The 13009-nt window shown below is 26.6% G+C and overlaps 1 protein-coding gene across 1 annotated transcript in view; it reads right to left on the bottom strand.

Moving 5' to 3' along the window:
* LOC136989515 (uncharacterized) overlaps positions 1-12447 on the bottom strand; it is a 127456-nt gene extending 115009 nt beyond the window's left edge. The window contains exon 1 of the mRNA XM_067287701.1: positions 12333-12447. Coding sequence (XP_067143802.1) covers positions 12333-12345 — 13 coding nt within the window. The 5' untranslated portion in view covers positions 12346-12447. The remainder of the gene's footprint in view (positions 1-12332) is intronic.
* Between the last annotated feature and the right edge of the window lie 562 nt (positions 12448-13009).

Here is a 13009-nt window from a genome sequence, read left to right as displayed (position 1 = left end):
TTTAAAATGAAGATCTACAGTCATCCGTCTGTCTGCTTGCCCTTCCTCACTCTCGAGAACAAAGTTAGACAGATGAAAATTAAGACCAGATAGGAAAAGCTTAGTGGCCGGAAGTCTGATTAACTACCGTATATTCCGGCATATAAGACTACTTTTTAACCCAGGTAAATCTTCTCAAAAGTCAGGGGTTGTCTTATAGGGCGAGTATATCCCAAACTCTATATTTTAACTGTAAAGGTTGGGGTCATCTTATACGCCGGAATATACGGTATATACAAACTTCCAGTCTGGATTGGAAGTCACATAATTTTTAAAGTATGATGAAAAATTGCAGCCTGGCAGTAATTGCTCATTTATATTTATCATCAGACTACACTAAGATGGTAGATTGTATTTAATTTCAAAAATATTTGCTTGATTCATTGATTGGTATGACAATTTTGATATAAAAGCAATGAAAGTTATGCTGCATAAATCAAAAAATATAAAAAAATCAAAAATAAACAAATATCTACAAATTAAAACCGAAATGTAATATAAATAAATATAATAAAATCAAAAATAAACAAATATCTACAAATTAAAACCGAAATGTAATGACAAATAGAACAATTTCTAATTTGTATCTGAAGATACAGATCAAATTTATCCTGACTGACTCTGCTAATGTTTTAACTGTGTTCCTATAACTGAAAAAAGAAATGATTTCAAATTTTAATTAATAATTGTTTTCATTGCGATTTTTTGTAAAATATATATTTCTTCCTGAATTTTGAACTTGTTTTTGAATATCACAACAAATTTGGTCTATCAAATTAAATGAAAAAGTAAATTAAAAAGCTTACTTTCATTAGCTGTTTTGTGTTTTGAATTTATTATTTTTAAAATGTGATTCAGTGTTATAAGATTATTTCAGAAAAGTGAAAATAAATAATTTTATATCTTTTTTACACATAATATATTATATATTAAAGTTTTAACTAGAACAGCATTTCTCAACCTCTAATGAATTGTCCCCTTCAATAAAACCGTTATGTAGTTAATATGCCCCCTTCAGTTCGAAAAAAATTTTGTTGGGTTTATTAGTTTATTTGATAATTATATACTTTGTAAAAAATTAAACATTTATGTACTAGTATAATGTTATTTGTTTAATTATTGTACGATATAATGAATAAAATGCCTAATTATTCTTAATATAATGTTTTCCTATATTGCCCAGAAAATAAATTTTTGCCCCCCAAAATATAAATTGTTACTAATTACCCCAACATGGAAAAATGCCCACAGTGTTTCTCAACGGGGGCAATATCGCCTTCGTTGTGAAACACTGAACTAGAAGAAAAAGACAATAACTCGTCAAAATATTAAAAAAAGTGAACTTTGTATTGAATTTTATAGTTTTTACACAAAGATTATAACCAGGAAGCCAGAAATAATCACAAAATCAAAATATAACAAACAGCAATTTTCAAAAACTGAAAATAAGTACAATTTACAGCAATAGAACTGATTTAAGTAATTATACTTTCTGAATCATTCTACAAATGATATTGCTATAAACTATTAAAATAAAAGATACAAACATTTCAACATCACAATGCAATTATATTACATAAAGATCTACATCTTTCATTATATTTTTAATAACTAATTAATAAATATTGACACATACTCAAGGTCAAAGCAAATATGTGTGACAGAATTCTGCTTTATTATTATTATTATTTAGATGACTCACTGAAAACCATACACAAACATACACAGAGAAAGATATATATAATATATATATATATATATATAAACACTACACCATATTCAGAACTCAATACAATAAAATTTGATGAATCAACTCGAACTTAGATCGCTTTTCAAATAGTTTCATATAAATAACATCTCTTCTAAGAAAAATATTACACTTGTTTAAACAGACACCACCACTCACAGTCATACTGGAAACGAGACAAAGAATTAAACTTGGATTCGATCCCAAGACCTCCTAACCTCAAACAAGTTGCCCTGTGACTGCCGAAGGTTAACAATTGCTTAGAGTTATTTTTATATAATTGTTTGACTATTAAAAGATGTTTGCACTTCAAAAATAGCTGGATATTTGTCAGAAATTTATTTATCCTTACAGCCTGGCTTAGATTAAGAGAAGTAAAATATGTTAAGCTTTAATATAATCAGATTCAATTTGTCTGGTGTGTTTAGCAAAAGTAAAATTTTATCCTTAAAAAAAAAACAAAAAAACAGTTCCAAAATATAATTATTTAATGATGAGAAGTTAACTCATTAATTTCTTTCCTATTCACTCAATAAATATATTTGAAAAAAAATCAAGCAAAAAATATCATTTTAAATTGTATCATGACTTAATCTTATATGACTTAATTAATAATAATAATTAAATAATTACAGTACTCTGTAAAACATTCATAAAATTGGACACTTTCCAATTAAAAAAACAGTAGACAGTAGACGTTCAGTCAATAAGTAATTTATTTTTCTATGTTATAATACTCGAATATGTCCGTGACATCCTTTCTCGATAACTTCTCAGAAGGTATATAAATATATATATATAATTTGTTTATTTATTGTTTTTGAATTTTAGAAATGACCCTCTTCTTTACATCAAGAGGTAAAGAGCCACATGTTAAAATGCATTCTCTTAATTCCTGCTAAGCCATTTAAAAAATGTGGATGCATTGTATACTCTTTGTACACCATTAATGATGCAAATATTTTTAATTATCTTTAATTAAAATCTGTTACATTTCATAAAAAAACATGTCTATAAATATTTATTTTATTTTTCATTTTTTTTTAACAGAAGGAAAATTCTTATCATCAAATGCATGATGTACAAACTGTCATCATTTTATTAAACACACTTCTACAGGATCTGTTATATGTATCCAGATTATTCAGTAGAAATTCAATCTAAAGACAGGGTTAAAATTCAATAAAGTTTATTATATGAAGTTTTCTTTCTGGATTTTAAAGGTTGTTTTTGAAATTTTTCAGAAATTTATGTGATTTTATTCATGTAATTTCTTACTAAGAGGATGATATCACATTCTTAACCAACCTGGCTCCATTACACTCCATTCGGACTCTATTTATATAAACAGAGCATATCTAGTTAATTAAAATTTATGCATTTCTTCTTTACAGATTGCCCATCTATGATCTATGTTAATTTAAAATGGAATTTTAAATTAACATAGATCATAGATGAGCCAATTAGATTAGTCTTCTACATTTAGATAAAGTAATAATGTAATTTTCATTATGTTTAAGGAATGGCATTTTTTCTTCCGTTTGTTAGAGTAAAATGCCCTAAATTAGTCACACAAGTATTTGTTTAGAAAAGGAATCAAAATATTTTTTAGTTTACTTTTAAAGCACTTTATATTAAATATTTTTAATATTGCAACATTTTTATTATTCGAAAACATTTTAAGAATTTTACTTTAATGTTAATGGCAAGTATAAATAGCAAAATTAAAGCATACAATTGCTATGATATATTTTTTATAAAATAAAAATCATCAAAATGTTTTAGAAATACATGAGGCATCCAAAAAGTCATTTTTCAATTTTCACAGAAAATACTGCATTAATAATTATTACATATCATGAAATGAGTGATTATACATTGTAAGAGCCTATGATAACAGATTTTTGTGACAAATCACAGATGCTCTTCTTTGGTGAATACTCTCCTCCAACTCTTACTTGATACATCTAATAGCAACAGTTCCTAGTTTCTCCTATGGTGTATAATCCTTCATTTCACATCTCAATATATACAAATTAAAAATAATATGTAATAACGATGAGAATATTAATGTAATGTTCCCAATTTGCAAAACTCTGTATCTACATAAGATATAATTGGATATGCATGCTTTCAGAGGCACATTTAAAGTCAACATCACATACTGATTATCAGTGTTGTCATATCATCATAAGAATGATGATATGACAACACTGATATTAACAATGTCGTGACAATGCTACATCTTTGTTATCAGCCAGATGAAATTTAGTTACTGCACTAACATTGGTGTAATGTAATCTATATCTTCTAACAATATTTTTTATCTCTTTTGAAAGAGCATAGTAATATTATCCAAGACACACCAATAACAATTGAAAGCCATTATTTGGCCATTATTAACATAATTATTATAAACAATATACAGTGGGTGATCGGTTAATGAACACAATCCGTTCCAAGACTATGTTCGCTATCCGAATTGTTCGTTAACTGATTATCGATTTACCATTGGTTTTTAAGGGAATTTGATTAATTCGTTCTGGAGACCCCAAAAAATAAAAAAACATATACTTTCTTACTACGTTTATTTATATGTAATATATAAAAATACATATATACACAGTCTTGCATTTTTATTAGTCATGTTTTTTTCATTCGTGGAAGTTAAAGAATCTGTCCAGTGTCAATTGCTTTTCTCTCTTCTTCAGGATTTTTCAGAATTAATTAATAGCATTGTAACTGTAGAGATCACTGAGCCTATTAACCTCAACCTGGTTTGGATGCCATTCTAAGACATTGTTCTGAGATCTTCCTACTTCTTTAAAAGATGTTTAATAGCAAATATCAGCATTAATCCTCTTTTTCAGAAGAAAACGTATCTCGTCGAGTTTCTTGATGTTCTACATTTAAGAGTTCTTGGTGTTCTTCTGTCGTCAGATCCGTTTCAGGTTCCGTTATGAGCTCTTCAATGTTCTTTATTTCTCAGATGTAATTTTTGTTACTCCTTTAGCTGCTTGAATCATCTTGATTATACTGTATCTTTCTTAGATAAGATTGAACTGCGGCCTACTGTAAACCTGTTCAAGCCATACTGCCCAGCAACATCAGACATCTTCTGCACACTATACCTTTGCTATTATACTCTCACCTCTCAGAAATAAAAACCGACACAATACTTAATGATTGCCCGCCCGACAGTCTCGCAAATACTATAAAAGAATTGTTTCTGTCAGAAAAATAAAAGGCTGGAATTACAAGGGAGAGTTTCAAAGTTTGGAGGAATACTATCTGACCGGGTTGAGCGTCGATGTTGACATATCCCATGCTCCAAAAGTTTTGAATTGTTGCCTGAAAACAAGGGAAGACCAATCGGTATTCACTATTTTATGTTGCTTCCTCTTGTGTTTGTTCTTTGAGGTGTTCATTATTCGAACATGTGTTCGTTGTCTGAACATAAAAATCTTTCACAAAATGTTCGTTATCCAATTTGTTCATTAACCGATCACTCACCGTAATATTAATTGTTGTCTGCAAAGTAAACCTAAATGTTTAAATAAATAAATTTACCAATAGTTTCAAAATAAAGGTTGTAATAGTCACACACATATATATATATATATATATATATCTTTAATTAACAGACAGGATATTGGGCTAATTGAAGAATATTAATACAAAATTAAAATATTAGTAACTTTTCTTTTTATAAATGCTTATATTAAGAGAGAAAATTCACTTATACAGGTATTCCTCATATAACATGGTAGTTACATTCCAAAAAAGTGCCTTGTTATGCAAATCCATGCTGTATGAAACAAAGGACTAGTGCAAAACATGGAGTTAGGTTCCATAGTTAAAAAAAGTATACTACTATTCTTCATTACTAAGAGAAATATGTTTATTAAAGCAATCGATAATTTATTTCCAATCAATAATTAACTAACAACCACAGGTAAAAGTACTGTATTACACATTAATATTAGTTTTAGTTAAACGAGGGCATTTTCTTTTTACAAAATAGTTATCTTCTGAGCTATTTTGTTGAACTTGATCAGAAATATCAGCAACGTCTTCATTTTTTTAATTTAGTATAAAAAATTTTTAATACTTAACAAAATAAAAATAAAAGTATATTATTAATTGAAAATTCGTTCTATAGAGTTGCATTTGTTCAGTCAAGTACTGAGTGATTTTTTCCAGATTTTGTGTTTGAATACCGAATTATTCAAGTTAGAGTACTGAGATACTGCCATATTCCGTTTGTCATTTTTACAAATGATTACCTATGGTTAAAACAAGTTTAATAACACTTACCTAAAAATGTTTAAATAAATTTAAATAAACTTTACTAAATATGAAGATTAATCTACAAAAACAAAGCACAGTGACAGTCTTAATGGCTAAAGTCTGAAAGCAATGACGACGACACCTGGTTGATAGGAAAGCTAGGATAAGAAGAAAAACATTCTACTATCAGTTTTCTATAAAGTAAACCTAACAAAAAGCACAAAACAAATTAAAAATTTCAATCTTCTAAAATCCATGGCCAAATTTGAGACATGTGTGCATGCTTACTTGAATAAAAAAAATATATCAAGCAACAAAGTTTACACTTAAATATTGTGAAATTATGTATGGAGGCTTTCCCAAATTCTCAAACCATGTTAGAGCAAAACCAGGAACTGCATTGTATGAGAAATTTCTCCAATTTCCCATCCATGTTAGAGAAAAACTGTGTTGTAGAAGTGCCGTGTTCTACAATATGGATACCTTTACTTTTAAAAGTTATTTATCAGAAATATGTGTATTGTTCTTTGTTATTATTTGAAACTTTGTACTCTAGAAATTACTATCAGTCTAATTGTATAATTCAATCTGGAGACAGGACAGATTAACTATAAAACATTTATCATCTGATAAAATGTTTATTTGACATCTAAAGATATAAGAAAATTTTATTTCTTTTTAATTTATTCATAATGAAGTTAAATATTTCTGAAAAGATATTACTTACATTAACAATAGCTGATTGTTGATATATGAAGACTATTTTACTTAATGTTATTGTCCAATTACATTAAATGCAACTTACAGCATTTAGTTTTAATTATTATTCATTTATTGGCAACTCATTGCAGAAGACACTATCCTCCAGAGTTTTATAAACCTTTACTTCAAAATGTATTCAGCTTTATTTAAATGTAAAATTATTTTGGACTAATACCCTTCTCCAGTACACAAATTATTTTAAATCAACATTATATAATGGTTAAAGATTTGTGAGAAAAAGTAGTTTTTCCTTCCAGTTTCTTTTACTGTTTAAAATGACAAGAATAATCAAAATTTTAACATCTCAAAATCTAAAAAAAAAACACCTTTAATCAATATGAGTGCCATTAAAGTTTTTTTTCCCCTTTCCTCGGTGGGTATCATGTAATGATGCTGTCTCCTGATGGGGATCAGTTCTCAATTTCCACCAGCCTCCACAGGACCTTGATGACTTTGGGCATGGTCCTTAACTCGAGTTCTTGATCCCAATATTGGGGCTCAACTGCTTCCTTCCCCTCTCACAAGAGGAAATTGTGGAAAATCAATAATCAGGTTACTTATCCTGGCCATAAAGCCTTCCTCCTGGGGCAAACTGTTACATTACCATCATTCTATCACATCTGGAGATACATGCCATCAGTAGATATGGTAGATTTTTATGAGTTGTGCCAAGATCTCTCCCACTAGAAATCATATGTTTCCCTCACAGTGGCCATTAAATCTTTTCTAAAATATTTTAGAAAAAACATACTCTAAATGAAACTACAACAACAGTAACTGTTAAGATACCAAATTAATTAAATTAATCAAACATTAACTATTGATATATTGAATAACTCTCATTAGAAAAAATGAAGATATTAACAGTACTTTACAAAAATGGCTACAATATTTTTAATGCTGCTAAAAAAATGATCAAATAAGGATAAAGTATAAGCCATTTTTATTTTAATTAAAAAAATATAACAGCTAAATAAAAACATATTCATTTCATAGGAATTAAAATAAATATATAAGCCATTTACAAATATTGCTGTTATTAACAACTAGTATTATTCTTATTTAACTTGTTATATAAATATATTAACAAATGTGTTTATGATAAAACCAAAGCTTGAAGTTTAAATATTTAAAGCCAATTGCTTAATGTTTGACAATAAATACACCAAGTTTATGAAATTGTAAATATTTTATCTATTTGTAAGACTATAAATAAATACATTATATATGATAAATAAAATAACTTTCATTGTTTAAACAATAACATAGATATTATTCGAATATATGTACTATTCCTGAGTCATTTCTATTCTGAAACGATTCAACTTATAAACATGAATCCTGTACTTAAGTAATGCAATGTTTATCTTAATTAGTTAAAAAAAAATTAGGTTGCATCTATTTACATAATTGCCTGTTGTAATATAATTAGTTTTGTTTAAAGTATTTGCAGAATATTTACTCTAAAACAAAACAAAAATCACCAATGGGGAAATGAAAATAATTATTCTTTTAATTTCTTAATTATTAATAGAAAGTTTAAAACTCTTAACTATATGAAAATATTGATTATCATATTTGCCAACATATAAAACACACTCCATTTTTGGACAGTATTTTTCAAGAAAAAAAGTACATCTTAACTGCTGACACATACAGTAGTTTTAAAACTTTTACTTTTATGTCCTGATAAAGTTGCCAATTTAATAAATAACTCAGGATTCTCAACAAGTTAAGTTCCCTAATGTTCAAAGTAAAAGTATTTCTTTTAATAAATTTAATGGCTAAAAATTAAATAAACTGGAAGTAGTAGCATTAACTATATACATTGTCAAGAGCCATCCTTCCCTACCAGTCACCCCCACTGTGGGCACAAACAAATCTATAATAGATGTGACAAAACTCTCTTTGTATCCAGAAGTCAGAGAGAGTTGTGAAGAAAAACTTCCTAGATAAATTAATAATTACACACCTTATAGAAACAAATAAAACATAGCACTATTTTGAATATATAATCATAAATACCACTAGATTAAGAAAACCAAATTGCTATTTATTTATTATTAACAATCAACTGCAATGTGCTGAAGATGGCTCAAGTAAAGCAAAAAATGTTAGTGTTAATAAAGAGCAATTTGCTTCCCTTAATTTAGCAGTATTTATGAATAATATTACAAATATTTAGCATAAATTATCTGCATTAAAGAATTTTCGTTGTATAATATAAACTAATAAATCACTTATTATCCTTTAAAAAGAAATTGGTTTTTTGTCATTTGCATTCTTCTAATCACAGAATTGGAAAACTTAATTATTTTTTACATTAAGATATATATTTTTTATGCTATAGTTAATAAAATGAAGTATTATACTGTTTAATAAAACGTAAAAATACATTACAGATGGATACTACTCCAATCTTCTCTGCTTGCCATGTCCAATCACCAGGAATAACTACTTCCATTGCAGAGACAACCTTTCTCTGCAATGGAAATAGTTGTTCCTGGTGATTGGACATGGCAAGCATAGAAGATTGGAGTAGTATCCATCTGTAATGTATTTTTACTTTTTATTAAACTGTAATTCTGCCAGCCCTTTTTACAAAGAAATATTATACTGTATTTAAAAAGTATTTTAACATTCAACTCATTACTTCCAACATCTATCAATCTAATCATTAAGAAAATTACACGCACTAAAACAGAGATGAGCAACCTTTTCTGAATGTGAGCCACAAGTGACTTTCAGCAAGTCATATGCATTTTTCTTGAGTTGAAAGCTTTAAGCCTGTGAAGTATCAACATATTCCATAACTGCCAGTACACTAGATACTAAAATAATATATGGTAATAATATGCAAACTAGTACAGTAATATATAGTTCATTCTCATCTTTTCACCAGTCAAGTTTACTTTGAACTTTCTTCATCACAAATATGAGCTTAATTACGGCATAATGGCACAAGACTGAAAACAGGAAAATAAAATTACATTGCCAAAACCCTGAGAACCACATATTAGAATGTTGTGGACTGCAGGTTGCTCATTACTGCTTTATAAAGCTTGGTGAAAACAAGTTGATATCAAAGCAAACTGGTCTCCTTTGGCATCAAAGTAAATTTGCCTGCAATGAAAAAGTGGACCAAGGTCAGTCCTTTTGACAAAATGCAAATGGAGTCTCTTTGACAAAAAGCATATTTAACATGTTGGATATTTTCATTCAGAGACTAGCAACACTCATGCACAGTCAATCAATTCATAGCAATCATCAGCAAACAGCTCTTGACATAAAAACTAGTTTCTGTCTATATCATCAAAGCAACCACATCAACTCATTTTCACCCAACTTAATATTACAGGTCTTGTTTTTTAATTCTGTTAATAACATTTTTTTAAAGTTCTTATTTTTAATAAAAACAGAAAAAAGAAAGCATTAGCATTAGAGATTTAAGTAATATGTAGTGATCCTGAGTTAGTACAACTATGCATACTAATGATAAAATGACAAGATTAAATAATAATATGCATGCTTCTACCAAAATTTTATATAGAGATATCAAGACTTAATTCATTAAGAAATCTTAAAAAATCAGTGGACCATGCTTCATTAAATAATGAGATTTTATTCTTACATTTCCATAAGAAATAATATGTTTTATATTTACAAGAAATTTATACATTTTAGTTTTCAAACAATTTGTAATTAATTAATAAAACAGCAGATGTCTATATTTTTAAATATAAATTAACAATACAAACTACTTCTTCCACATAATATTTTATCATCTTTAGAGGACATAACATCCATAAGTAATATTTTAATCATACTAATTCCTAAAGATGGACGAAAAAAGAAAAAAATATTTTAACTTAAATGTTGGATTTTTAAGTTCTAATAAAACAATTTGTGAAAGTTTATAGTTCTAATGAATAACTGAGTGTACAAGCATATAATTTTTCTACTTAAAACAATTGTTCCTTATCATTTAAATTTATGGAAAATTATTAACTCCATGTTAATCTAATTAATTTATTTCCTATAATTATTCTTATTCTGCATTTAAACAGTTGAATTTTCTCAAAAATATTCAATCTTTAAATATTTAACAATCAAAATTTTTCACAGCCATATAACATTTCTTTAATAAAAAAAATTTATCTATTTTCAAAATACTGAAGTAAGTATTGAAAATTTAACATAATCCGATAGATCACCACCATCAACATCAGAAATTTATTTTATACTTCCTATGTTTACTCAACAATAGACAGCAATACAGAAAAATCAATAATCAAAAAATCAATTTTTGTCAAATGTTTCTGTAAAACACATAATAATTTCTTAACCAAATCTCTATGCCAAAATTAAAATAATCCATATTTCTTCTTAGTTTCTGTCTAATTTATCTCAAATAAATAGTTTCAATAAATCTATACTGTCTATTCTATTTAAATATACAATTAATCTGTTAAAATTAAAATTTAATTAGAAATAGTCACAGATGAATATTTGTAGATGGCAGTTTCAGTTTCATATGTAAAATATATATATATATATATAAAATATTAACTATTATATTTTCAGATGTTAGTTAATATTCACAATATATTTGAAATAATATAAACAATACTGTTTAATATAAATAACTAATTATCTTTACTTCTTTCAAATATTTAATATCAAAAGTTCCATTACAACCTCTGTTTTGTACAAATCTATGAACAAACCTTGAAATAATACTGTAATAAGGCCGTAACAAAGTCAATGTTACCCTATAGAACATAAACAGATCTAACAGAGTTTAAATATTTTGAGATTTATCTTTAGCAAAAGAGATACAAATATAGAATCTGTAATTATTATTTCAATACCTGAATGATTAACAGACTATAACTTATATAAAAATATACTTATATAGGTATTAATATCAGAATCTAAGAATAGTAATCTACAAAATAAAAATTAATTAATATTTTAAGTAAATATCTTCCACATTTCCTAAAACTTTATCATTGATATATAACAATTTACTATATTTTTAAACAAAATAAATATGCATAAAAAGATAAATTAGTGTACTTTTTGCACAGTAATACTTACTAAACAGAATATTCCAAAGAGTCTTTGGAATATATAACTTTAATATCTATCAATACTGATGACATGATTTTTAATTATTTTCTTGCTAAATAAACTTTTTAAATTTATTCAGGAAATTTTCATTTAGTATTTACAAACAAACTGAAGTGTTTCTCTAACACAAAATTTAGATATTTCTACTCACACAATATTTAAATGTAAAAATATTGAACCAACCACAAAAAACTTTGTTACATCTTACAATAAATATGTTTATCACAACTTATTTTGGTTTTTCTGACCAATGAATCAAAGGATTATTATTGTTGATTTAAAAATCCTTATCTTTTCAATCGCACAATTAAGAAAATTCATTTCGAATATTTGTTAAGCTTCATTAGATTTATCTACTTACCAAACAATGACATCAAGTTCTGTTACACCCTGTTTGGTACCTGGTATTAGGCATATTAGTAAATCCATTGACTGAGAAAAAAAACTGAAAAATAAATACAAATAAATTAATTATCTTTATAACAATACAAAGTTAAATTTTGCTAATTAAATATAAAGAATTCTTTAAGTTAATTTTAAAAAATGTTAAATTAATGATATAACTTTGATTAAACATGCAAGTAACATGAATGCATTCATTTTGAGTAAGATGTACTGTACCTTTTTATAACCCTGAATTTTATTAATATGAATATCTGACCTAATAAATGAAAAGATCAAGGCCATATAAACATAATTAGCATTGAGTTATAGAATATATGTAATACACTCTATAGAAATATTGTAGATCTATATCTCTAAATATTGAGGACTTCCTAATAACACATGCATGAAATTATTGATCATATAACATGTCCCAATTAAATGCAATGTTAATTTTTATTAGTAAACATTAATATGAACTTCATAAATATTGTATAATGTTATTGGCTAGTATTAAATATTGGCAAATTATTTTACCATAAAATTATACTTCTAAAAAAATTATTGTACATTATTAAAATCAGCATTTTCAAGTTTTTTCTTGTTGAAAAACTTCAACAAGATGATGCTTACATTCATTAAATGTTGCCAAGA

This window comes from Centruroides vittatus, unplaced genomic scaffold (assembly GCF_030686945.1).
Source record: "Centruroides vittatus isolate TY-2023 unplaced genomic scaffold, ASM3068694v2 scaffold_576, whole genome shotgun sequence".
NCBI lineage: Eukaryota > Metazoa > Arthropoda > Arachnida > Scorpiones > Buthidae > Centruroides > Centruroides vittatus.
The sequence above is the reverse complement of the archived record's forward strand: the minus strand, read 5'-3'. Positions and strand labels throughout refer to the sequence as shown.